This window comes from Euleptes europaea, chromosome 3 (genome assembly GCF_029931775.1).
Source record: "Euleptes europaea isolate rEulEur1 chromosome 3, rEulEur1.hap1, whole genome shotgun sequence".
Classification (NCBI taxonomy): Eukaryota; Metazoa; Chordata; class Lepidosauria; order Squamata; family Sphaerodactylidae; genus Euleptes; species Euleptes europaea.
Genome location: NC_079314.1, coordinates 93,859,229 through 93,886,649, shown reverse-complemented (window position 1 = coordinate 93,886,649; position 27,421 = coordinate 93,859,229). Strand labels below are relative to the sequence as shown.

Genomic DNA, 27,421 nt, shown 5'->3' with positions numbered 1-27,421 from the left:
GGGGTGATTCTGACAAGACTTCAGACTGCAAGTCCTGTGCAGGCTCTGGGGAGCAAGCAGACTAAGGGCTGCCAAGCTCCTCACGAGGCTGTGCTGAGTCTGATTCCCCTTCAGGCTGCAAGGCCTGAGGCAGGTCCAGTGGGGCTGAATGCCTCCTGGTAGAGTTCCTCCTCTGAGGATGACTCAATCCCCAGGGACTGCCCCATGGCACCCATGATCAAGTCCCTATGGAAGCTTTCTGGGTGGCTTTGAGCTAGGCCCTTTCTTTCAGCCTAATCTACCTCACAGGGTTGTTGTGAGGAAAAAATGCAGGGGGGGAGAACAATGTTAGCCACTTTGTGTCCCCATTGGGGAGAAAAGCAGGCTATTAAATAAATAAATAAAGTTTAGGCATAGAGTTGCTTCCTCCCTTCCCCCCCCCCACCGCTTTGGTGGGTGCTTCTTGTGCAAGGCATAAGAAGGGTGTCCACTTTGTGTCTGGCAATGCTCTGATGCTTTTAATAGCCCTACAGGCAGGAATTCAACAGGTGCAGTTCCCCACTACATAGAGACATGAAACAGTGGGGAGTGCTTCACCCCAGTTGAGCTTCTGCCCTATTATGTGGCTATTAAAAATGCCAGAATCCTACCAAGTGGCCACCTTTTCTGTACTTTTGCTACAGTGCAGCAACCTGGCAGCTGGTAATAAATGGATTTTTTGCTTCCAGCAGGTGGTCATAATACAGCCTTGAGATGGGGGGAGCAAACTGCTCCTTCTCCCCCTCCCCAAACTCCCCAACAATCTGGCTGTAAATACTAGTGCCTGGGAAGAAGCGGTGAGGCACCTGGTATGACTCAGCAAGCCTTTAACGCTGTGCGTAGTTTTAGATTAATCATAGAAACACCCAAAGTTAAAATGAGATTTTTTTTTTGAAGGCTCACAGCTACCACTCATAAAAGTGGTGACTTTCTTATGTGTGCAAAGACACACACAGAGAGACAGAGAGAGACAGCAGTTCTGATTTGGGGACCAATTGTGGATTTCAAAAATAAGGCCTCTGTGACTGTTCTTAAATCAGAACTTGGGGCTGGCAGTCATGCCTCCTGCATTTAGACATGATGCCTTAGAAGCAGAGATTGATTTAGACAGTGGGAGAGCAGCAGCTCCTTTTAAAATGCCTGCCAGGGGTGCGAAAGAAGACTAAACAAAGGCAAGTGAGGCAAGGAAAGCAGAAAATACACAGCGCAGCACACACTTTCCCCTGCTCCTTGCGTTTCCCAGCTCACATCAAAGCCCAAAAGCCACATCCTCAAGCAAAAGACTCCACGCAGCCAAAATGACCACCGGCCTTGTACCGAACACACTCACGGACTCTCTTTTCTTTGTCATTCTGTTATTCCCTGTAGTCACTTCTTCACTGCCAAACTAGATAATATAGGAATTGTGCGAGTCCAAATTTCACAAGGTTGCTGCTTCTATATGAGTTCCCTATTTTGATTTCCCTTCTTCGTTGTAAGGAACAGATGGTCTTTATTTGAACCAGTTTCTGTTTCCTTGCAACAAGTTTTTCCAGTGCCAATATACAGATTTTTCAATATTATTTGTGTATCAATAGTGTATGGTTAGTGTGCCAGACTAGGATCAGGCAGACCTTTGTTCAAATCCCCAGTCTCAGTCATGAAGCTCAGGGGGTGGACCAGTCATTCTCCATCATCCTCTCAAGACGGTTGTTGTGAAGATAAAACGGAGTCAAGGAGAAGCATGTATGCTGCCTCGGGCTCTTTGGCGGAAGGACAATTTTTTTAAAAAAGTGTGACCATGATGTGTGAAAACCATAAAAACAAGACTGGTTTAAATAGATGACAATACACAGATTTTTTTTAAATTTTATCACACAAACAAATGAAGCTGCCTAATACTGAATCAGACCATTACATAAGAACATAAGAAAGGCCATGCTGGATCTGACCAAGGTCCATCAAGTCCAGCGGTCTGTTCCCACAGTGGCCAACCAGGTGCCTCTAGGAAGCCCCCAAACAAGACGACTGGAGCAGCACCATCCTGCCTGTGTTCCATAGCACCTAAAATAATAGGCATGCTCCTCTGATCCTGGAGAGAACCATTGGTCTATCAAGGTTAGCATTGTCTGTTCAGATTGTCAGTGGCTCTCCAGGGACTCAAACTGAGGTCTTTCACATCACCTCCTACTTGATTCTTTTAACTGGACATGCCAGGGAATGAACCTGGGACCTTCTAGCATACAAAGCAGATGCTCTGCCACTGAGCCACAGCCCCTTCCCAAATGTATTGAAAACTGAAAGTTAGTTGCAAGAGACTGCCCGTTTCAGCTGAGGTCTCTTTAACCCTTCTTCCTTCCAGCCCCTTCTTCCTTCCAGCCAGCGTGGTGTAGTGGTTAAGAGCAGTGGTTTGGAGCGGTGGAGTCTGATCTGGAGAACCGGGTTTGGTTCCCCACTCCTCCACATGAGCGGCAGACGCTTATCTGGTGAACTGGATTTGTTTCCCCACTCCTCCACGCGAAGCCAGCTGGGCGACCGTGGGCTAGTCACAGCTCTCTCAGCCTCACCTACATCACAGGGTGTCTGTTGTGGGGAGGGGGAGGGAAGGCGATTGTAAGCCGGCTTGATTCTGACTTAAGTGGTAGAGAAAGTCGGCATATAAAAACCAACTCTTCTTCTTCTTCCTCCTCCTCCTCCTCCTCTCACCATATGTCTGTCTAAACTTGCCCTCCCAAGTCATTTTTCTCTCCACAGGAGAAACAACACCAGGAGCTCGTATCTTTTCCTTTGAGGGAGAGGCCATTTTGTGAGGGAATCATTAAGCCCCCCTCCGCCTCTTCGCCCCACTCTTCCGCTCCCAAGCACAGCTTCTACTTTCCAGTCAACAAAACCCTGGGGGAAAGCTCCCACAGATCCTGCCACTCAAGTCCAAACCACATGACTAAACTGCCATTTAATTTAAACCAAACCAAACCAAACTTGCTCTGCTCCGGTACTCTAAGCAGCAATTTGGGAGACCGAAATGAAGTGGGGTGGGTGGCTTTTCTTGTTGGGGGGGGGCTTTTCTTGCTGGAGAAGCAAGCGCTCGCTTAATTGGTGTGCTTCAGGCAGGTTGCTGCCGCTCAAGAGACACCACAGGGCCAGCGAAGTGGGAACACTAATAGCCAAATTGGCACAGAAAGCAGCCCTGACTGGACGAGGGCCAAGCTGAGCACGTGGGGGAAACGGTTGACTTATTCACTCCGTGTCCGCCGGCAGCTCGGCTCAAGCTGAGCAGGAAATCTGGGCTGGGTTGCAGTTGCAAGCTGAACAGGCGGTGGAGCAAGAGCACAACTTCTTTGCCTTCTGTCAGCATCCCCCCCCCCCCCCCATCATATGCTCTAGGGTTTCCATCTTTCCCCAACAAAATTCCTCCCTCTTTAGGGGCTGCATGAGCAACACTACACATTACATTCCGACTGTTAAGGATTTCATTGAAGTTCATTGAGAACTTAACTTACCGCTACCATTCAGAGGGATTGGATCTTCCCTCTTGGTCTATTGAGAATCAAGCTTGATCACACACACGCGCGCAAAAGACACAAGACGTTTGTCTTTGTAATAAACAATGTTTACTCTAAGGGGTTTAACGCACGGCCAATTTGTCTTGCTTTTGTGCCTTAATAGTAGCGAATCTCCGTGGTCCACACGCACGACCGTCCAAGTGCTGCGCATCGGACCCACCTTAGTAGCGAATTAAGGCAAAAAAACCCGGGTTAAGCAATCCCTGTTTTCTAGCGATCTTTTCAGTGCTAAACCGCTACTTTTTTTTAATTTCGCTACATTACTGGAACGCCGGCGTGCGTGTAATCACATGACTAGCCCGCTACTAACCTCCTTTCGTTCAAGGACACACCCCTTACTGGTCTCCCTCACATAGGCATAAACTTTGGGGGGGCTCAAGCCCTCGAGCCCCCCCTGAACTTGCGAGGGGGGACTGAGCCCCCACCCCAAGGCAAATGGCAGCTGAAGCACAGTCCTGTCCTACCTTCCTTTTGTATAGGCTGACCCGTTTTTTGTCACATTTCCTGGCTGTCCCATCTTTTTAATTAAAATGCCCATTTTGTCCTGTTTTGAATAAGCCCAGCCAGTTTTGTTGCCTCGCCCTCACAACACAGCTTTATTTACACTCGGAAGGAAAAGGCACAACTTTCCAGCTTTGGGTGGAAGCAAAACGTGGTCCGTCAATCTGATCAACGCGTTTCCATCCGCTGTGCTGTTGCAAGCCTCTGAAGTGGCACACTGAAAAATGTACAAGGCTTTCCTTCCCCTCTCCTCTGGGCTGGCCACCTCGGGATCATCGCAGCTAGTTTCCGGGTGTGGGTGGAAGCAAAGAGGTGAAGTCGGGATGCACTAAAATGAATGACAGGCTAGCCGATTAGAAACAATGGGAGAGGATGCATAGCCTATTGAAGGAGCCTGGATTGCCAATTGCCTTGCAAGAGCTCCATTGAAATACATTACAGCACAAACAGAGTTGCAAAGAAAATGTGGAATGGATTTTCCAGTAAGATCTCTAAACCCAGAGCTCTGGGACTGGAATGACAGCCCATGGGACTAGCACAATCCATCCTGTCATCCACACCAGCTTCTACTAGTGAGTTCGTTTGCAATGCCTGTAAACTTCTGAGGTATGCTAGCTTCACCAGATTGCCGGTTTTCTAACATCTCAGCAAAAAAATACCCACATCTTTTTTTCAGTAGCACCAACGCACCTCCCTCACTCTAGTATGCATTCCACTGCCCCACTCCAAAAAGCCATTTTATGCCTGAGAAGATCAATGCTTAACAGGTTGAGACGGACGCTGGTGTTCCAAGAAAAAAAGGGGGAGAATCACCCTTTGATTGGATAACCCCTCAGCCAATCCTTGGGCGATGTCACTCCCCTGCTATCCCGCACTGCGAACTATCCCACATTATATGGTTGGTTCAAACGCACGGGGAGCCTGCAGCAGCTACTTGTTTCAGACTTAATGTGGGATAGGCTGGCGTCATGCGTTTGATTATCCAGACTTAAATATTGTGGGATTAAAATATTGTGAGATAACAGAGGAGCGAACCAGGAACATTCTGCCCATGCATTAATCACCTAAGACTCAGGGTAGGGGGTAAATTCACTGGGAGCAGAACAAGAAATTCTGTCTACATTCTAGGTTTCCTAGACTTGCCAGAAGTCTCTGGCAGGCGCTAAGCTTTCTCACGAGTAGGCATTCTTGACGGCAAGAAGGCCTCTCATCCTAGCAGGCTGGCGTTCAGAGAAGAAGAGGGGGAAACTGCTTTCGCTTCTAACAAAGGATATCGAAAGCAGTTAAACATGCAAATTGTTGTATATGTGACCCTTAAGCACGGCTGCAATGGCCACCATACTGACCACTTGGTCAGTTACAATATTAACCCTTAACTGTCTGACATGTAACAAAGCTCGCTATCTAATACCCAACACCGACGCTTGTGTTAAAACCCAGAGAGCTGCATTTTCAAGCGGAAAGCGGTTTCAGCAGGGGTTCATTTAGAGTTTAGAAGCAGCACACAGACAGGGGTGCTGCTGGCACTTCTTCCTTGCCAGGTTTACCCCTGCAACCCCCACCAGACCTTAGATTCATAGAATCATAAGAGTTGGAAGGGACCACCAGGGTCATCTAGTCCAATCCCCTGCAGTTCCTCACAGTGTTATAAACACACCTTTACCTTCACAACAAACTTCTCGAAAGGAAAAAATAGTATGAAGGGCAAGTTGCAGCAAAAAAGCTGTGAGTAAAGAAAGGTTTGAACACCTCTCTTACTCCCCCCACCCCCAATTTCTCTGCTCCAAATCAACCCCTTCTGAATATTTTTTTTCCTCTCAAAGAAGCCACTGAGGTTTTAATAAACATTGACCTAAAACCCTGCTGCCAGTCATAGCAGGCAATACTGACCTTGATGTTCGGATTCAGTACAAGGCAGCATCACATGTTTATGCGTTAATATGCACATTTAAATGTAGCATATAGCTTGGCCCTAAGAGGTGACAATCAACACTTCTGTTTCTTTCCTACCCTTCATAATTCCAGATAAAGATTTCTAAAGAGGATTGAATGGAGCCCAAAAGCCAAAAAAAAAAAGGCAAGAAAAAAATCTCATCAACATATAGTGATTTTCTTTTTTAAAGCCTCGTTTTTTAAAACATGAGCTTCGCTATGAAAATACTGTACTTGACAGGGATAAAAATGCATCATTCAATCAGCAAAGGCAACCAGCTATTTATTTTACCTGTGAATTGAGAACAAAAGCCTGATAATAGTATTCACTGAATGGTCACAAACTTTATGGATTCCTGTTTATAAGGACCAGGCAGTAGGTGATGTGAATAGACCTCTGCCTGAGACCCCGGAGAGCCATTGCCAGTCTGAGTAGACAATATTGGCGCCGATGGACCAATCGTCTCATTCAATTTAAGGCAGCTTCATGTGTTCATGTGTACACAATTTATTAATGAGGAGAACCAACCTGAGTTAATTTTCAGCGTCATATGCTTCCCCCACCTCCAAGCGGCATGCCTAGCGTGAACTTCAATTATTGACACCAGAATGTGGGTCCCATCACTAACTGAGGTTAGGGGTGTTCATGTCCCACTGCAAGGGATTCTTAACTGGGATTCAGCTGTGGTCAAGAATCCCAGTTACTGGGAAAGAAACTAATTTCCTCTTACTAACCAGCCACCCACATTTGGACACAATGACTTTAAGTGACTTATAGGAATGAGCTGAGGATGAGCTCTGCTCCTGTGTTGAATGTGTAAAATAGTAAACAATGTTTAGTTTAAATAAACAAAATAACAATTTGATACTCACCCCCAGATCCAAGAATCTTGTGCTTAGCTTTATTTCCAGCAAATATTTAAACATTCTACACAAAGAGCTTATTGTTACTGTCTTGGTAACTGTATGGCTACAGAGAGAACATAAATGGAGGTTCTTGGATTCCTTATTCCTCAGACCATGTTTGTAAATCAGCATTCCCAAAGGGCCATCAATTTACTCAGAAACCTGGTCAAAGTTCCTGATGTGTGTGTGTGTGTAAAGTGCCGTCAAGTCGCAGCCGACTTATGGTGACCCCTTTTGTGGGGGGGGGGTGTTCATGGCAAGAAACTAACAGAGGTGGTTTGCCAGTGCCTTCCTCTGCACAGCAACTTCCTGATACTTACAAAAAAAAAAACCCCGTGAAGGTCGTTCTAAATGTGCATGTGCACACTCAGAGCAAGAGAAAAGATGAAAAGTGGTTTATGGCTTTTAGGACTGTGAATTCCAAGATTCTACAGCCTGGACAAGGTTGCGAAAAGGATGAAGAGTTACACAAAGAAGGAACTGCTTAGCATTCTCTTTTATGGAACAGCAATGTATTTTGTTCCACAGAGTTGTGTTGAGTTGTTCTGAAAGACTGGGTAACCTTTAAAAGATGAGCTATCTGACACTGGGCACTTTGCAGGCAGTAGAACTCATGAAATGCATAGATGGGTAAGCAGCCTGAAGGATCTCCTACAGGAAGCATCTGGGATACAGAGAAAGGAAGATGGAGTTATTTTATTATTATTATTATTATGGAGCAGCAAAGGAAGAGAGGAGAGGAAGACTCAGTGACTCAAAGTTCCTCTTCCAGGGCTTCTGTTTTAGTGAGAATCACATGCCCACTCTATATGGTTCCATTGGGTACAATCAAACAGGAACTGGTCCTAAAGTGAAATTCCACATTTAAAAGTACAGAACCGGTGCTGTCATATCTAGCTTGGCTCTCCATCAAAAGGGCTGTGAAGCAATAATAAAGAGCACTTTTGAGCATAGGCAGAATGCCTTTGGTCCCTTCAGAGCATCCACAACTTGCTGCCATATATTAAGGAGGACGGCTTCCAGGGGAAATGACATGGCTTCCTACCATCTTATTTCATCCACATTTGTATGTATAGATTATCTAGTTGTATTCTTTCACTTCTCACTAAACAAAGCTGGTTTCCCTTGTTCCCTTGTTCAAACTGGCAAACAAACTTCCTTAAGAAGGTACTTTTCAATTCCCTCAGCACAGAGTAATGTGAGAACTGGCCTTTAAGCCTTACGTAGGCAGCCTGAAGAAGGGTTGTATTTCCACTTGACATTTCAGACCTTGGGAATCGCATACAGCTTTGCCAATGCACTTGAGTCCTCATACTCATGGACTGTATAAGCCCTTTACCATTTTCAGGGGTATAAATAAAATGTTGACCTAGTGGCATCGTGTACCCCACTTTTTTATGGATCTATAGTTGTACGAAATATAGGTGAACTAAAAACAAACAGGTAAAGTGCCAAAGAGAGCCTTATTATTTCATTGCTATATTTATGGCCTTGGGAAAAAATTAGATCTGGCTCTCTGCCCACCCATGTTGCTCTGTTAGAACTATTGCAGGACTTTGTAGCTGGATGGGAGCCTTGGAGGTCATTTGTGAATATCCAGATCACAGAACACTTTTTATTGCTAAGGATACAATTATTTCTCTATCCCATGGTTTATCCATGATCTTTGGCCATTTATGCTGGACTGTTTCCTTGCGGTCAACTCTGCTGACTGCTTCGGGGCTTCCTTTTGATTATGCATGCCTTTCCCAACCGTCAGAGGTTGCCTCACTCTCCCCGCGCTTTTCCACGCATTTTGCCCATGTTTCCCGGATGCTGTTTACGCCAGAATCCAGAAAACGCACACAAAATGCACGGAAGCGCATGGGGAGCATGAGGCAACCTCTGACGGTTGGGAAAGGCATGCATAAGCAAAAGGAAGCCTCAAAGCAGTTGGTGGGGGTGACCACAGGGATACAGCCCTGCATAAATGGCCTTTGTGTCTCTTTAAAAGGAGATTACTACAGTCTCTCTCTCGCCCCCCTTCTCTCTCTCTCATTGCCCACCCAGTCAAGGATAAACTACACGAGACATTGAGGATCCGGGATCAGATTCCCCAATGTGCAATTTTGTTGGGAGTTTTGTGAACAAAGATCCTAATGTTATTTTTTTTAGAGAAAGCATGTCCACGGAGCCTGATTTTAAATAAGACAACAAAGAGTGAGGATATAAACCCCCTCTTCCATCTTCACAATTCAAAATAGCCCCAGGAAGCTGGTATCTGCCCCAGTGGGGCAAACATACAAGTACCCACATCAATACCTGTATGTTGGCCCCCGGGAGCCACAAGTTGATTAGTTGGGGTGAGCACACAGGTATTGTCTGTTTGCTCCTCTGGGGTAAATAGTGGTCTCCCACAGCCATTTCAGATCAGGAAAAGACCATGGGGGGAGGACTATACTCTTTCCTGCTCCTTGCAATATGATCTCAATCAGTTTTTGGGCCCCCACCTGTATGATCACGTTCATAGCTCTGGGATTAGATATAGCTCAGAGAGCCTTTTTCGGCTCGCACTGACCCAGAAGCTTTGCAAGCTACTGGAATATAGTGACCACCATGACAATTGATGCCTTGATGACTTCCAGATTAGACTGGTGTGATGTCTTATACATGGGGCTTTCCTTGAAAACTGTAGCCCTGTTCACTCAAGATATCCCGAACAGGAAGCTGAAGCAAGCATGACAGCCCCACTCTTTGCTTATGCACATTCTCTAAAATGTTAGCATGGTATCTACATGCATGTAAAAATTGTTGGGACCACTTGAAAAAAGCAGTATTCCCAATCACAGGAAAGAAGGCTAAATATGTATGCTTTGTACATGCATAGGAACCCTGCTTATGTTCTGGCAATCACACATAGTTGGTGGGGGTAGTATGCTCAATCCCACTGTAAGTGTGGCATTCCTCTTTTTTGACTGATACAGTTTGGCAGGAAAACATTATCAGCTTGACAACAACTTCCTTGGTTGCCAGTGTGGTTCTAGGCCTGATTCAACCTGCAGATTTTTGTCTGCAAAGTTCTAAATGTTCTGAGTGTCAGGTTTGGTTGTGTAGGAAGAGGAGGGACAAGTAATTGGCTATATAACAACTGATCTCCATATGTACCAATGGCTTCTGAAAGCAGCCTTGCCTTCCATAATATATAATGTTCCATTATGTAGCCACTATCCATTTATAGCTGCAGTTTCATTTAAACTAGTAAGAGCAGTCAGAAAAGATGCAGAATTTGGCTCATCACCTATTCTAGTCTCTCATCAAAAGCAAAAGTTCTCCCTTTCTGCAAGGAACTGTATTACATTGAGTACGCAGTCTTCATCTTTTTATTTAAGGCACTCTTCCTTCAGCAACCCCAGGAAGGGCTGAGCTGCACAGAATGAAATACAATACAGGTAAGGAGATACTTTTACAGAGCCAGTTTCATTGGTAAAGTATGCAAGCTTCTGAGATAAGCAAAACCGTTCATCAGCAAGAATGAATCTGACATTTCTTTTCCTAACTGTCTCAGTCATGGAGACATGGTAGAAAATATTTTGGCCATATCTGTTGGAAGATTACAAACCAAACTAAGTTTCTTCCTCTGTTTTTCTTGCTTCTACCCCAGGCTTGCCTTCAAATAAGAACTGAACACACACCGTGCGGAAAATGGGTTTATTTAATTCAAAAACATACTTCTTGCTGTCTAGGTAAAATCCAGATGGCAGCATCAACTGATGGCCTGAATTACAAGATGGGGAAGAGCTGCATTGAATACAGGTATGCCACATCCACATGTCGCCAGTTCTGGGCTGGGAACTTCCTGGAGATTTTGGGGGTGGAGCCTGGGGAAGGTAGGGTTTGGGGAGGGGAGAGACATCAGTATACAATACCATAGATTTCTCCCTCCAAAGCATCCATTTCCTCCAGGGGAACTGACCTCTGTAGTCGGGAGATCAATTGTTTTACCAGGAGACCTCCAGGCTCCACCTGGAGATTGACAACCCTATTCACATGTAAAGCACGGGCCCAAAGGGGTACATGGGCAGGGGAGCACTGAATCCTCCCTCTGCTCTGTGAATGCTCATCCGCCTTCAGTCCCTGCATTTTTATAATAGCTGGACTCATTTCTCGTATCAGAGCGGAACTGGAGGAGAAAATACCTCAGGGGCAGGGAGGGGAAAACAGAAGAAGAGTTGGTTTTTATATGCTGATTTTCTCTACCTTTTAAGAAGAACCAAACCAGCGTATAATCTCCTTCCCTTCCCCTCCCCACAGCAGACACCTTGTGAGGTAGTTTGGGCTGAGAGAGTTTGGAGAGAACTATGACTAGCCCAAGGTCAACCAGCTGGCTTCATGTGGAGAAGTGGGGAATCAAACTCGGTTCTCCAGATTAGCATCCACCGCTCCTAAACACTACACCATGCTGGCTAAAGGAGTAAAAGTGGAATGTAGGTAAGAAAGAGTTCAGCACATGCACAGGGACCTTGCCTGCGCACTCCTTTGGCCCTTTAAATCATTCGCAGACCCAGTCTTTGGCTTTACACTCATATGGAGTTTTTAAAAATGTGGATCTGCTCCCATCCCATATAGTCTGGGCTTTAGTTTGGAGTGAATGTTTCAACCCAGTGCCAAATTATTTTCCTACGTAATGAAATGAGAACGTTCTTCTCCTTAAGCAACACCTGTGCTGTTACATATGTCAACGCCACTCTAAGGAGGCACTCCTCCTCTGTGTCCGTGCTAGCCCTGGAACCCAAACTCCTTGTACTTGCTAGCCATGTCATTCCGGAACATCTCCAAGGCCTTCCTCATTGCCGCTTGGGAATCGTCCCCAAAATCCTCAGAGTATTTATCAGCAATGAAGGCAACAATCACTTCAGAAATGAACTGCACAGAAAGAAGAAAAGGGTAGTTATTCAATGCTATATATAATGTATATGGCATAGGTCACACATGAACTCATGAAGCTGTCTTACACTGAATCAGACCCTTGGTCCATCATAGTCAGTATTGTCTACTCAGACCTGCAGCAGTTCTCCAAGGTCTCAGATAGAGGTCTTACACATCACCTACTTGCCTAGTCCCTTTAACTGGAGATGCCAGGGATTGAACCTGGGACCTTCTGCATGCCAAGCAAAGGTTCTACTGAAGAGGGGGGGAAGGAAATTAATCCAATCCCTTCTGTGGGGCAATATCCCAGCACTCACTCGGTGAAGGATATTCCACCTGTTTCAACGACAGAGGCCCTTGGCAGCGTCAGTTGGTTACAAGTAACTGTCACCAGAAGGGAGGGGCTGATTCCGGAGGAGCACATAACCTTCTGTCAATCAAATTAGGCACCAGCATTTAATCCAACATCTACCACTGAGCCATAGCCCCTCCCCCTCAGGTCAAGGCTGGGAAGATTATTTCCAGTCACTAAGAGGAAAGGACAAGCTATAAAACATAAATATTTGCTAACACCTGAAGCCTAAGCACATGTACTTGGAACAAAGGACTTGTTCTTGCACATGCATGTAGAGTGCCTGATTTCTCTGCACTTGGTAACTAGTAGACTATATAAACTGACTCCAGTGTGTCTTAGCGTGATTAGGGTTGCCAGGTCCCTCCTCTCCTCCGGTAGGAGGCTGTAGTCTGAAAGTGCGTGCATGCGGCCCTTTACCACTCAAACAAAGAGGTATAAGGCCCCTCGCAAGGCGGAACTTCTGGTTCTAAACCAGAAGTGACACGCACAGTAATCACACGTGCATGCACGTTTGCCCGCCGACCCTCAGGTGGTTGGTGGGCAGAGGGGTAAATTGCCAGGGATTTGCCCGCCACCAGCAGGCACCTGGCAACCCTAAGAGTGATGTTTGAAGAAATGCAAGTTACAAATTCTGTCTATATCCTCATCTGCTGATGCAGGCATCATCAGCATGGTATGTTGGTATACCATCAAATCAGATTGGCGGGCGGGTGGTGCTTCGGCTTTTGAGAAAACACAGCAGTAACAAGAAACATGGAAGTGGAGCGGTGTGGCTGGGAGCTTTGCCGTTGCTCCCCTATACACTCACACACGCACTCCTCTTCTGCTGCAGCTACAGCTGTGAAGGGGCACACTAATGTGGATAGGAAGGAGAGTAGGTTTTCCCCCTCCTGACCAAGAACTAGAGGCAGCCCTCCTTCAAGGTCTGTGAGAAGGCTCCCTCCGCCCCTGCCATTGGCGCTCTTTCACTGCCCAGGGGAACCAGCGCCCACCCACCTCGCTGTTTTTATTTTGCAAAGGCACAGAGTAAAGATAGATCCGAGAGGAGGGGGGAGGTCTAAAACCGAGGAAGTTTAATGCTGATACAATGCCAGTATAATATATATATATATATATACATATAAAAACCTCAGCGTTAGGTCAACCCTTAACCAGCATCAGCCAATCACAAAGCAGTGACGAAAATGATAACCACTCCCCTACTATACCGCAGACCTGCACATGGGAACAGTCCTCCCTGATCTTTGTGGGACTGATGCCGGGCGGAGTGTGTTCTATTTTTTGATCTCGGGATAGAAAAGTGTGAGACATGAGAGGGACAAACCAATGACATCCTAGCCATGTGTGAACGCCCTATGGCATTGAAGAGCCCCCCTCCCTCTCCAAACCCTGCCCTCCTCAGGCTTCACCCCCAAAATCTCCCAACCTAGAACTGACAACCCTACCCTGGGTGGGTGTTTCTTTCATCTGTGCTGTACTGAAAGTTGTATGGGGCACCGTCCTACCCAGCAATTTTGGAGTCTTCCGGTTTGCCAAATCTCAAACTGGAACATCTTTCAGAAAAGTTGTAATTCCTTTTTAATGTGGTTGACTATTAGTGGCTGGGTTTGAGTGAGTCTGAGGTGAAGGGGTAGTTTTCAATATATTTTATCTTGTTTAAGCTGGTTTTAATTGAGCATTTTATGTGTACAGCCTTGTTCTTCTCCATAAGCTTTTAAGAAGGAAAGGAGCAACTAGAAATTTGACTAAAATAAATTCCTCTTCAAGAAAATTCCTTCTGAATGGGTACTCTAAAATTGGGTCTGTCCCCAGGGGCACAATTACAGACCTTTCAATATTTCACAGATAAAAATAGGACAATGTCTGAAAGGTGACACCATTGTCCTAGCAATGACCACTGCCTCTTATTTCGCTCTCTTTCTCTCTCTCACTCACACACACACCACACTGCTGAAGCATCTGAAGTTATCAACCGCAGGTTGAATTGACCATAACAGTTTACTTTTTAAAGAATGTGTTAATAGCATGTTTACGTTCACAATGGATTTGATGATATGCCTAGAAGAGCTGCAACTCCAAATAAATTCAGCAATAATTATTCTCTGTCTAGATGCCTCGTGGCACAGAGTGGTAAGCTGCAGTACTGCAGTCCAAGCTCTGCTCACAACCTGAGTTCGATCCCGACGGAAGTTGGTTTCAGGTAGCCGGCTCAAGGTTGACTCAGCCTTCCATCCTTCTGAGGTCTGTAAAATGAGTACCCAGCTTGCTGGGGTAAAGGGAAATTGACTGGGGGAAGGCACTAGCAAACCACCCCGTAAACAAAGTCTGCCTAGGAAACGTCGAGATGTGACGTCACCCCATTGGTCAGGAATGACCCGGTGCTTGCACAGGGGACCTTTACCTTTAGATGGGTATAGGAGAAATGATTAAGAAGTCAGGCACAAGCATTATGTGTACTTTTAACATACACATGCATTAATGTTAGGGTTGCCAGGTCCATCTTCCCTGCAGTGGGAAGTTTTTGGGGTGAAGCCTGAGGAGGGCGGGCTTTGGGGAGGGGAGGGACTTCAATGCCATAAAATCCAATTGCCAAAGCGGCCATTTCCTCCAGGTGATCTGATCTCTATCACTTGGAAATCTGCTGTAATAAACAGGAGATCTCCAGCCACCACCTGGAGGCTGGCAACCCTAATTAGTGCCAAGATGCACCCACCCCCAACCTGGCTATCACAGTTTTAGTAGAACCCAACCTTTTCCCCAGAGGGATAATAGGAGCTGGGTTTTAGCAGAAACAGAACTAAAACAGTGGCAAACCACCTCTGCTTCTCACTGGCCTTGAAAGCCCCTTGCTGGGGTCACCATAACCTGGCTGTGACTTGACTGCACTTCACACCACAAACATTGCTAGATCACTATAGCATTATAACATTACAATGATATACTGCTACAACGTACTAGTTTCTAGCTTCCGTTTTTTAAAAGAAAGGCTCTAGCTCTTTTCATTCTGGAACTGTGCAGCCTGTAAAAGGACTAGAGAGAGAGAGAGAAATAGAGAAAGAAATAGAGAAAGAAATAGAGAAAGAAAGAAAGAAATAGAGAGAGAAAGAAAGAAAGAAAGAAAGAAAGAAAGAAAGAAAGAAAGAAAGAAAGAAAGAAAGAAAGAATCAACTATGCCCCATTACCTACCAAGTTATTGTATCAAGCTTCTCATATTAGTTTTCAAAGTTTCAGGCAGCAGATAAAAACACTTGCCCAAACTCAAACTGCAGAGAGGAAGGCAAGCCTGGGATCTCCTCCCTGCATCCTGGTCATTACCCACCCTTACCTCGAGGTGCCTGATGGGAATTTTATGCTTGGTGGCATGGCTCCGTGCCAGCGGCTTGAGTTCTGCTTCGTGTTGCCCCTTCCGCTTCAGGATTCTGCCCAGGGCGTTGAGGACGGTCGTCCCGTGCTTCTTCAGTTCTTCTGAGCTCCTCATTTCATCAAGCGTCTTCAGGTGCTTCAACCTGGCAAAGTGCTCCATGGTCTCAGGATGGCTCTGGAACATCCTGCCAATGGAATGGAGGAGCTCAGTGGAGAGTGGGATAAACACATGGAGCTGATTTATAACAAACCAGACCAGTGGCCCATCTAGATCAGCATTTTTCTACTCTGATGGGCAGTGGTTCCTGGGAGAGACGCTTGGAAATACTGCCAGGCTTGGAGAGTGGATGAATACAAGATGACATCACATGGATGCACCAAAAAAAGCCCCACTTTGGAAGCCAAGGCACAGAAAAATCTCCCTGTGGCGATAACATCTGGTGTATGTCTATGTCCCCTGACCCAAATTCTCCCCCAAGGACCCATTATACTGTAGTGGCTCTGCTCCATTTGCAGCCTAATGAATCCTTTGGGGGGGAAGGGTAATTGAGATCTGAGGGGACATTATTTTCTCCAATCCAAATTAATCTTGGTGCCCTCCCCCCCTTCACCATCACCCCACCAACCGTTTAAAGTATAAAGGGGAAGAGGCCCTTACAAGCTCAAAGGTTCCTGGAATAATAAGATGAGTTAGAATCAGGCAATGCATCCAATGTCTTCTAGTTTTGGGCTGGTTGCCCCAAACCTTCCTTTAGCAGTGAGAGGGAGTTAATTCCCGCCCAATATCTATTCAGATAAAGGAAGAGGCAGTCTGCCTCTCCCAAACTTGCATGCTTTTGCACTTATGCACACAATAGAGAAAAAATTGAGGAAGGAGGAAAAGTAAATTTTGCCTCCCCCCCCCCTCCTAAAACCTTCCTGGATCCCAATAAGGGGTTTTGGGGGAAGCCTGGAGTCAGACATGCCCAGACGGGGACTGTGGGGATGGTCTCCTCCCAAGTGGCAGTGGGCCACACGGTGGCTGCCATCCGAGTGGGCCCTGCCTACTGCCATCTCAGGTTGCGCCCAGTAGGCGGGTTGGGCGCAGGCTACATCAGTTGGCACATGGGTCACCTGATGTCAGGATCTCACCCCTATGCTTGCCAGTGCCTAATGCTGTAACCAATGAAGTTGTGACCTGGTTCAATCCACCCATGTTTGTACTTGTATTTTGTATGCTGCTTAACTTTGTACTCGCATTGGTTTGGGGGTTTTATTCAGTGCGGGGTCATGGGTGGGGGTGGGTGCCCCCGTGGGAGGGACCGGGCCTCCGGATCCCCGGTGGGCCTGGGCCCACAAACCAAATGTTCCCCTGGAGAGCGTCGCATCATACGTGGCATCATGGTCAGCAGGGCACTCCCCCCCTCTCTTCTGTTGTCATGCCAGCAGCCTCTTTCATTAGTGCTGCCGCTCTTCCCGGGCCCCTTGTGGCCACTTTAAGGTGTACAAAAGGTGTACCAAAGCACAGATATTGGGGCAGGTGGGCAGAGTAGGAAGGCGTCCACGCGTGTATTTGCTCACACTGCATTTTTTGTTTAGCTCACATAAGTGAGGACCTCTTTCTCCCTTTCTGCCCCACTCGTAGGAAATCAGCCAAGTCCCAAGTCCCTCAAGAGGAGGGGGATGGTTAGGAGTCACACTCTTGCGAGATAAATGCACGTAAAGGAAATAATAGACTTCAGGATAAATCATGACCCTGTGCAAAGCAACGGAAGGGTGTTAGTCCAATGCTTCAACATTCCTTTGCTAGTCTAACATTTTAATGTTCCTTTGGTAGTCCAATTGCATTTAATTAAAAACAATTAAAAGCACAGAAAATGGTTAGCGAGAGGAGAGGGGAAGGGAAATTGGGAAGGGGGGAGATGAGCAACGCAGTGGGTGTGTTCAATGGGGGTGTGTGGAGAAATGAATAGTGTCTTAAATATGTCTGCCCCTCAGGGGAAGTCATCCTAGAAATGGCGAAAAAGGAAACATCATTGTATAAGTGTTTGCAGACAACATGGTGATTAAACGATTGCAAAACGGTTCCAGTGCCAAACAGAGGGAAAACAGTGCGGACACAAATCAATAAAACGTTTCATTAAATGTTTCAAAAACCTCCTGGGCCGGTCATCCTCACTCAGCCTAACCTACCTCACAGGGTTGTTGTGACATGGTATAATCATATATGCTGCCCTGTGCTACTTGAAAAAAGGGTGGGATAAAAATGTACTAGGCAAACATGCTATGTAAGTCCCCCTGCATTATAGATATTAAGGTCACCTGTATAGTACCGATGAATAATCAGGATACTCTATTCTGGCACTTTTTGCTGGTTGCATGTGTGCCGTGGTTTGTTAGAACCTCGATATGCCAGCCTCCTAGACAGAATGCAACTCTGCTGGTTTGTAAATTTGCCAGTAAAAACAGCAATGGATTAAAACACCTTAAACAGAGAATTTGAACAATGAAACAGAATTTCCTTACTCCAACAATTATCTAATAAAGTCATTTCAAAGAACCGAAGTCCTCAGGGTTACTTGCAGGATATATACATATATACATATATATATATATATATACATATATATATATATATATATATATATATATATATATATATATATATATATATATATATATATATATATATATATATACATATATATATATATATATATATATACACACACACACACACATATACATATATATACACATATACATATATATATACATACATACATACATATATATATATATATATATATATATATATATATATATATATATATATATATATATATATATTTACGCATAACCATGTGTCCATATAGTGAAGTCAGGTTTAGTCCATGAAAACATATGCTGTAATAAACCTGTTAACCTTTAAAGTGGCACAAAATTCTCTTTTTATTTCGGGCACAATGCTTCTCAGATTTCCATCACCAGCTTCTGCTTACCTGATGATAACTTCCTGTCCGTGCTCAGGGAGATCTGGTTCCAGTTTTCCCCAGATGTCCAAGACCCTCTGCCATTCCTGATCACTGAGCCCCATAATGTCAGTTGCTCGAGAAACAATGTAAAGCAAGCTGTTTGGCAGAATAGAACAGCTTGTGGGTGTTCTTCCTTGAGCGCAGTGTGGGCAGAGAGACACCTTGAGGGTTTATAATACATCTGACTTACAGACGGACACCTGTTAGTCGACAGCTCAAGTCTAGGTCACTCTGGTCAAACCTTCCCTCCCTCTCTCCCTTTGGAAAGCTATTTTAAGTCTGGTGCTATTGTGGCAGGCCCAGATGAAATAATTGCTGTGTTTGGGATTCAACTGGCATAGGTCCCATGGCAAACAGAAAGGGCACTTCCCCGATTCAGTGCCAGGAACTTGTTACTCAGCCCCCATCCTGAGAACGCAGGACACAAAGTCACAGTGGCTGCATTCACATATGTTTGGATATTGCACACTACCATTGAGCTGTAGCAATTATTTGTAACTGGATTGCTTTGTCCACACAGGAAAGTCGCTGGATTTCCCTGTATAGATAAAGCAATCCAGTTGTGACTCAATGATTGCTATAGTGTAATACCCAACAATATGTGGATGCAGCCATTGCATGGTTCAAATTCCCACTCTGCTGGGTGACTAGGGTTGCCAACCTCCAGGTGGTGGCTGGCGATTTCCCCCTATTACAACTGATTTCCAGGTAGGGCTGCCAACCTCCAGGTACTAGCTGGAGATCTCCTGCTATTACAACTCCAGCCGGTAGAGATCAGTTCACCTGAAGAAAATGGCCACTTTGGCAATTGGACTCTATGGCATTGAAGTCCCTCCCCTCCCCAAACCCCGCCCTCCTCAGGCTCCACCCAAAAAACCTCCCGCCGGTGGCAAAGAGGGACCTGGCAACCCTATCACCAGGCGACAGAGATCAGTTCCCCTGGAGAAAATGGCCACTTTGGCAATTGGACTCTATGGCATTGAAAACCCTCCTCTCTCCAAATCCTGCCCTCCTCAGGCTCCACCCCCAAAATCTCCAGGTATTTCCCAACTTGGAGCTGGCAACCCTATGGGTGACCTTAGCCAGACACTCTCTCTGAACCTAATGTCCCACAAGGGTAGTTGCTGTGGGGATAAAAATGGAGAAGGGAAAACAAAGTTGTAAGCCACTTTGAGTCCTCATTGGAAGAGTATACATACCCAAATAAATAAAATCAAACAAATATACATACACGCCAGTTCAGGCTCATTGGTAAAATTTTGGGGCACATAAGGAGAACACACAAAGCAAGATGGTGAAGAAACAGCTGTGGCAAGGTAATTAAGTTTGCTTTGGTTTCTGCACCAGATATGGGTTGATCCAGACTGATTTTCATTACATATTAAATTAGTATAGATGTGCTCTAAAACCTAGACTTGAAGCTGAATATTCCTACACTGCCTTATTGCCACTAAACTCAATCCGGCAGATTTTGTACAAGATCTACTGTCACCTGGTGGCTCCAGATGAAAAGTGCAATATGTGAAAGAGTCATTTCATGTTCATTGTGAAACCACTCTAGAATAAATGTACGGCAATGGCCAATGAGGCAAGAACTATTGTCAAGACTCAACCGTGCGAGGTGATGAAACAGAAGGTGTACGTGATGTGCAACTTGTTCAAAAGCTGATAAAAAGCATTGGAGTCAAACAGTCATGCTTGCCTCTACCTCTGAGCTAAGAAGACCCAAAAGTGTAAATAGAGAGCCTGTACAAGAAGATTGACCTATTTCTTTATTAAAAATGTAGACTAGGCCAGGGGTCTCAAAACTGCGGCTCCAGAGCCGCATGAGGCTCTTTGGCCCGTTGAGTGCGACTCTCCGAACTTGGTTCGGAGCCCCTGCTCTTGCGCCCACTTGCGCTGGCAGCCGGGCTGTGGAGCCGGCGCGCCTGAGAGAGAGAGAAAGCGGGCGAGCGGGCTCGCTGTCTCCCCCCCACCACCACCACCGTGGAGAATGGCCGGGTCCCCCTTTCCCTTGCCCTCAATGGTTGGGAGGCTAAAGCCTCCCCTCCCCTCTAGCCACGTGATTGCTGGGCGGGCGGCTCAGCGGTTCCTGCCCCCCCGCCTATCAGCTGTTGGGCTGGGCGGTCTTCCTTTGGTAGACCTGGCCTCTGGCTGAATCCCATTGGGAGGCCATGTCTACCCACTGGCTTTCTTGGCGGTAGACCTGGACTCCGAGGAGGGGGAAAAGCCCCCCTTCAGAGGCCAGCTCTACCAATTGGCTTCTAAGGGCCTCAGGAGGCCAGGTCTACTGCCAAGACAGCCAATGGGTAGACCTGGCCTCCCAATGGGACTCAGCCGGAGGCCAGGTCTACCAATAGGCTTTTATGGCGGTAGACCAGGCCTCCAGACGAGGACTCCGGACGGGGAGGGGGAAATGGCAGGGACTTACAATTAAATTTTTATCCATAAATATGATCACTATTAAGTATGATATCAAGTTTTATTCACTGTACCTATAGTTTAGTTAAGACTTAAAACTTTAATTAAAGTTTATTAAGTTAATAAACAGTGTACCTACCTATATAGTTTAAGTTTAAGAAATTTGGCTCTCAAAAGAAATCTCAATCATTGTACTGTTGATATTTGGCTCTTTTGACTAATGAGTTTGCTGACCCCTGGACTAGGCTCTCGGCCTATAGTTCTCATGACAGTTTACAATATAAAATGAACAACAATTACAAGCTAAAACAATAAAACTCAGCTCAAAAATATAAATACAGCTGCAGAATTTTAAAATATTACGAAAGACTTAAAAGCCAACACAATAGTAAAAGTCACCATAAGTAAATAGACATGCCTAATAATCATGCAATTATGTAAAAGAGTAACATTATGGTCACATTATGAGAAGACAAGAGTCACTGAAAAAGACAATCACGCTAGGAAAAGTTGAAGGCAGCAGGAAAAGAGGAAGACCCAACAAGAGATGGATTGACTCTATAAAGGAAGCCACGGCTCTCAATTTGCAAGACCTGAGCAAGGTTGTTAAAGATAGGACATTTTGGAGGACATTGATTCATAGGGTCGCCATGAGTTGGAAGCAACTTGATGGCACTTAACACACACACAATAATCATACATACGGAAAGAAAGTTATGCTGGGGGAGAGATCAACCAAATGATAACTTCCTGTTATTGGGAAAAGATGGTAAGGGCCCCTAAACATTCAGAAAAGCTGAAATTGGATGTGTATTGATTAAAATATTTCTATCCTGCCATTTTCCCCATAATGGAATTGAAAAACCTCCAGGTTTCACCTCCATTCATAATGACTTCCGTTAAAGAGTATTTTGTGCTGGTTGAATGAATTTGTATTACTAGATGGTTTTGGCCCATTGCTAAGAAGCTTACTAGACTTAGTGTTGCCAGGTCCCTCTTCGCCACCGGCGGGAGGTTTTTGGGACGGAGCCTGAAGAGGGCAGGGTTTGGGGAGGGGCTTCAATGCCACAGAGTCCAATGGCCAAAGTGGCCCTTTTCTCCAGGGGAACTGATCCCAATCGGCTGGAGATCAATCGTAATAGCAGGAGATCTCCAGTTAGTACCTGGATGTTGGTAACCCTAACTAGACCTCAGCTCTTTGCCTGTCTGGAAATGATCACTGAACAGTATCATAGTGATGTTATAGCTTACAGAGTATGGCTGATGGCACACCCACGCTAGCTGATTGCTTGCTTACCCAACCAGCATTTGTTCTGTTTATGGCCAGAGCTTTGTTCTGTTCATGCTAGAGTAAAGAAGGAACATGGTGAAAGGCTGGTTTTTATAACGAGCACAAAAATACAAACCAGTGATATAGCTATTCTGATAAGGCTATCAGTATTTCAGATCATACATATTCTAAAAGCCCAATGAAATGGGTTAAATTGGTGGTTCTGTCTGAGTGGAAGAATTACCCTGTTGTAGATGCCCTGAAATACCTGGAAAAAGCATACCTTGGTTAAACTGTGAAAACGTTTAACCACTACATGCCCACATACTTGGCTAAGGGAATTTACAGGGGTAATTTGGGCTTGGACACCTGATTAGATGTTTACTACTTTTCTCATAGACAGTAAGGGGGACAGATTCACTTAATTTAAACTAGTTGGTACAGCTTCTTGACACTAAACTGGCCAGCTGGGTAGTTTGTTTAACTGATCTTAGAAACACATGTTAGGTATGAAGCCAACGGCCACTATATTCCAGTGAGTTGGCAGTAACAAAGAAGAGTCTTTTCACATCTCATGGGTGTTGGCAGAGTCCAAGAAATAATCCAGTGCCACGCTTTGGAGTTTGCTTTCAATAACATTTACTGCAACGGGATTTGCTCAAAGACAGTGACTGCACGCCACTAATACAACAGAGTGGCCTTCACATTAGGGTTGCCAACCTCCAGGTTGTGGCTGGAGATCTCCTGCTATTACAACTGACCTCCAGGTGACAGAGATCAGTTCACCTGGAGAAAATGGCCACTTTGGTCATTGGTAGGGTTGCCAACTGCCAGGTAGTAGCAGGAGATCTCCTGCTAATTCAACTGATCTCCAGCCGATAGAGATCAGATCACCTGGAGAAAAATGGCCGCTTTGGCAATTGAACTCTATGGCATTGAAGTCCCTCCCCTCCCCAAACCCCACCCTCTTCAGGCTCCGCCCCCAAAATCTCCAGCTGGTTGCGAAGAGGGACCTGGCAACCCTAGTCATTGGACTCTATGGCATTATACTTCACCGAAGTCTCTCCCCTCCCCAAACCCAGCCCTCCTTAGGCTCCACCCCCAAAATCTCCAGGTAATCCCCAACCTGGACCTGGCAACCCTACTTCAGAGTACAAGCACTAGCACAGAGTAACATACAGCGGAGAGAGAAAAACAACAAAAGGCAGGCTGAACTGCAAGAGAAAACATGCAATAAACCCTGGAGAATGCACCACAGCTCCTTCTAGGGTAAAAGTGGACTAAATGAATCTTTCAGCTGTATTTACATTAACTAGATTCTTAGCCGACTGTCACTTCTCCAACAATCTGTCACATTTATTGAAGCTGTAGACCATCAGAGCTTGTGCTTCATAGCTCTGTCAGTTCTGAAAGTGTTACAAGACACACTCTCTCTCTCTCTGTCTCTCTCTCTCTCTCTCTTTAAATTTTATTGCAGGGCTAGCACAGCAGTGATTTCTTATTAGTGCCTGGCCAAGAAACTGGTGTGGGTTCTACTCAAGCTGCCTCCCAGGCGAATACCTTCTCTTCCCTCCTTCCAATCCTGTTCAAATCAGACAATGATTTAAAATTATTGGGTTGTCATTTCTTGTTTGGGAAACTGAACGTCCCTTTATGAGCACGGGTTTGGTTTCTGTGCGCCTTGTTTTCTCATCTATGCCCTTAACCAGGAATTCATCTCCACCAACCCCCAGACAGGTTTGCACTTCCAGGCCAGATGTGAAATAGAAGTCTGAAAGGTAAGCCTAATAGGATTTCATTTGGCCTTTCGGTCTAACCAACGTGTAACATCAAGTGAGCAGTTGGGGCTTTCCCCTTGATGTTGTAAAGATGAAAATGGTGCAGAAAAGGTGACTAAAATGATCGGGAGGTTGGAAGGAAAGACCTAAAGAGACCAGAGAGCTTTTTTGGTTTGGAGAAAGTAAAGCTAAGGAGAGGGTCATTATTTAAATGGTACGTGTGATGCAGGTATGAGCCCTCAAGAACTACTTACTGTTTCTCCCTCGAGGCCTGTATGGGAGGATACGCACTTAGGTCGTGTACTTGGTGTTGGTTGTAGCTTTTCAGTGTGTGTACAAGGCTCAAACTACACAATACTTTTTCAACAAGTCCGGTCAAGGTTCCCTTGACCCAACTTACTATCCCCTCAGTCACATAGCAGCTGCCGGAAACTTACTTCTTCAAACACTGCAGGACCCAGTTTGGATTGGGACTACAGTACGGGAGAAGTAGGTCTTCCAGCCTCCCCTCCATGCCATTTTCTGAAGCAGAAATGGTGGGGGGCTGTTTTAGTCCCATTAGAGAAGATGGCTGAAGGCCAGAATCTATGGTATTATATGTAGCTGATACTTGTAACGGCACTCTGCACAGTTCCATTCCATTCCACATGCAATTTAACATCTACCTGTGCTAGGGTTGCCAGGTCCCTTTTTCGCCATCAATGGGAGTTTTTGGGGGCAGAGCCGGAGGAGGGGAGGGTTTGGGGAGGGGAGGGACTTCAATGTCATAGAGTGCAATTGCCAAAGCGGCCATTTTCTCCAGGGGAACTGATCTCTATCCGCTGGAGATCTGTTGTAAGAGCAGGAGATCGCCAGTTAGTACCTGGAGATTGGCAACCCTAACCTGCTCTGGATTTTTATGCTGGTTTTCTTGTTTCAACCTGTTGTTATTTGATTATTTCAGTTTATTGTTGTTTGCTATGTTTTATTCGCCTATTGTAAACTGCCCCAAGAGCCTCTTTGGCTGAGAAGCAGAGTAAATGTATCTAAAATGCGTATACTCCAAAAAGTGACTCTTATGACATGAATAGCCTTCCAGGAGCAGGTGGAAAAGTCGTTGCAGAAGGCCTAGGTGCAAGCAACTCACAAGGACTGTTGGCAGGAAATAAACAGAAGCGGTTCCCCAAGGTACTTCCAGGTCCAAAAACCTTTGATGGTACTTCAGATGAATACCACCAGAAGAGGAATTGTCTAAACCAGGGGTGTCGAACTCATTTGTTATGAGGGTCGGATATGACATAAATGTCACTTGGTCAGACCAGGCCATGTGTACCATAAAAATTTAATGCCAGGTACCGGAGATACAAACTTTATAGAAGACACAGGCAAAGCCAATTAATTAAGGAACACAAGAACAACAGTGCTGCTGCAGTAGTCTTGTGACCTTCCTAGAGGCACCTGGTTGGCCACTGTGGGAACAGACTGCTGGACTTGATGGGCCTTGGTCAGATCCAGCAGGGCTGTTCTTATGTTCTAATGATATTGTTTTTTACTTTATTTTTTACTTAAAATACAAACATGCTTAAAACAATAACACTCTTACAGTATTTCCTTTTATTTAACAGTCTTCGATAATTGACATCTCGGGGCTGGGGGAGGTGGCTGCCTCGGCTGACTAGTGGGCTGGATAAGAGCCCTCAAGGGGCCAGATCTGGCCGCCAGGCCTTATGTTTGACACCCCTGGTCTAAGCGGGGGAAAGATGTACCAGGCAAACTAAACATTGCTGACGTAGAAGGGCTACCATGAGCCACAATAAGAAGAGCCCAGAGAAGAAGAGTTACCCAGGCACCTGCTGTTATGGTAACAGGAACATTGGTTCTTTAAAAGAAAAGACAACAGATGCAGCCGAGGTGAAACTAGTAACCATTAGTAACCAGCCATTGAGAGCAGACAGAATAATTGACTCTTGGTGGGAATGGGAACCTTGTGTACTACATAGTCTTTTAGAGTAGACACACACACACAGAAAATCTGGTTCAATTGTTCTTGGAATAGATTTCATTTAAAGACATCACAAGCATATCTGGAGTGTAGAATGAAGCGCCCTTGTTTTTACTGAATATTAGAAAGTCTAGATCTCAGAAGTCAGTACTCAAGGCTGTAGGGAGGCCTACACCATGCCAGCATTATCATGGGCAGGAGACGCATTCGGTAGTGACTAGGAGGTTTCCACACCATCTTGAGGTTGGCAACACTATCCTCAGCTTCAGGCACAGTAATTATGAAGAATCCCAATGGAGATTCGCGGATACATATTGTACGCAGAAGGTTGAATAAACAAACTGGTTCAAACTCCTTCCCTGGAGGTTTTTAAGAAGAGGTTAGATGCCCATCTGTCATCAATGCTGATTCTGTGACCTTAGGCAGATGATGAGAGGGAGGGCATCTTGGCCATCTTCTGGTCACTAGGGGTGTGGAGGGGGGAGGTAGTTGTGAATTTCCTGCTGGCTATTATCAAATGGCACCAGATAACGGGGGAAGGGGGGACCTTATCTTTGTTACACCTACAGACAATTTTGGTTCTGTCTTTTGTACTGATGAATGCCCAAGCAACTTTCACAAAGCTTTTAATGATGTGACTGAAAACTGAAGACACCTTACTTACCCCTGGATGCTTTTTTGGGGGGTTGTTTTCAAAAACTTGAGAGGAACGTTTTTGGATCTAGAAAGGTTTCTAAGGGTTGGATGATGTGGACAAATTTTGCTCATGGAAAGGGCAATTTTACACTCCCCCCCCCACTGCAGACCTCCTACTTCCCCCTCACATTGTTCCTGAGGTCTCTTGCCATCAGGAGCAACATTTCAGGGATTACTTTGGGCTACAGTGGGAAGGGGGAGGCGGTGAAATCCCATTACACCGAAAGAAATGCATGCTTGTCAAAAGAGGCTCAACACAGGATCCAAGATTAAACTGTTCAAAAAGTCTCCGGGCGACAGAGATCAGTTCCCCTTGAGAAAATGGTTGCTTTGGAGAATGGATTCTCCAAAGCTCCAAGAATTTCCCAACATCAAGTTGGCAACCCTAGCTGAGGATGATGAAAGAACTCTCTGTTAAAGCCATCTTCAAGGGTTTGAATTGGCTTCCCTTTCTTAGAGCACATTAACAATCATGTATTTATTAATTAATTACATCCGACTTTCCGTTGTGGCTCAAGGTGGACAGAGTGCTAGAGAGATGAAGGGGGGACCACTAGGGGAAGCACTTAGCTTACTAAACCATGAGAATTCATTCAAATTGATTCAAAAAACATGTTTTTAGAAGCAGCAACTAAGAATCAATATTTTCTTCCAGATGCCTTTAAGAAGAGATGTTTTTTTATATGTCGACTTTCTCTACCAGTTAAGGAAGAATCAAACCAGCTTACAATCACCTTTC

General features: G+C 45.4%; 1 protein-coding gene across 1 annotated transcript; it reads right to left on the bottom strand.

Annotated features, from left to right (window-relative positions):
- Positions 1–11,586: 11,586 nt before the first annotated feature.
- Positions 11,587–18,627, bottom strand: MB (myoglobin). Its single transcript, XM_056846171.1, has 3 exons — positions 18,504–18,627; positions 15,485–15,707; positions 11,587–11,801 (listed from the first exon to the last, which is right to left on the bottom strand). The coding sequence occupies exons 1-3, from the start codon at positions 18,596–18,598 to the stop codon at positions 11,655–11,657; spliced, it is 465 nt and encodes a 154-aa protein (XP_056702149.1). The 5' UTR covers positions 18,599–18,627; the 3' UTR covers positions 11,587–11,654.
- Positions 18,628–27,421: the final 8,794 nt, after the last annotated feature.

Excerpts from the sequence above, each read along its gene's own strand:
- MB (XM_056846171.1), bottom strand. The coding sequence starts at position 18,598 with ATGGGGCTCAGTGATCAGGAATGGCAGAGGGTCTTGGACATCTGGGGA. Across the intron at positions 15,708-18,503 it reads GGACAGGAAGTTATCATCAG|GATGTTCCAGAGCCATCCTG; the intron begins GTAAGCAGAAGC and ends TTCCATTGGCAG. Across the intron at positions 11,802-15,484 it reads TTCCCATCAGGCACCTCGAG|TTCATTTCTGAAGTGATTGT; the intron begins GTAAGGGTGGGT and ends CTTTCTGTGCAG.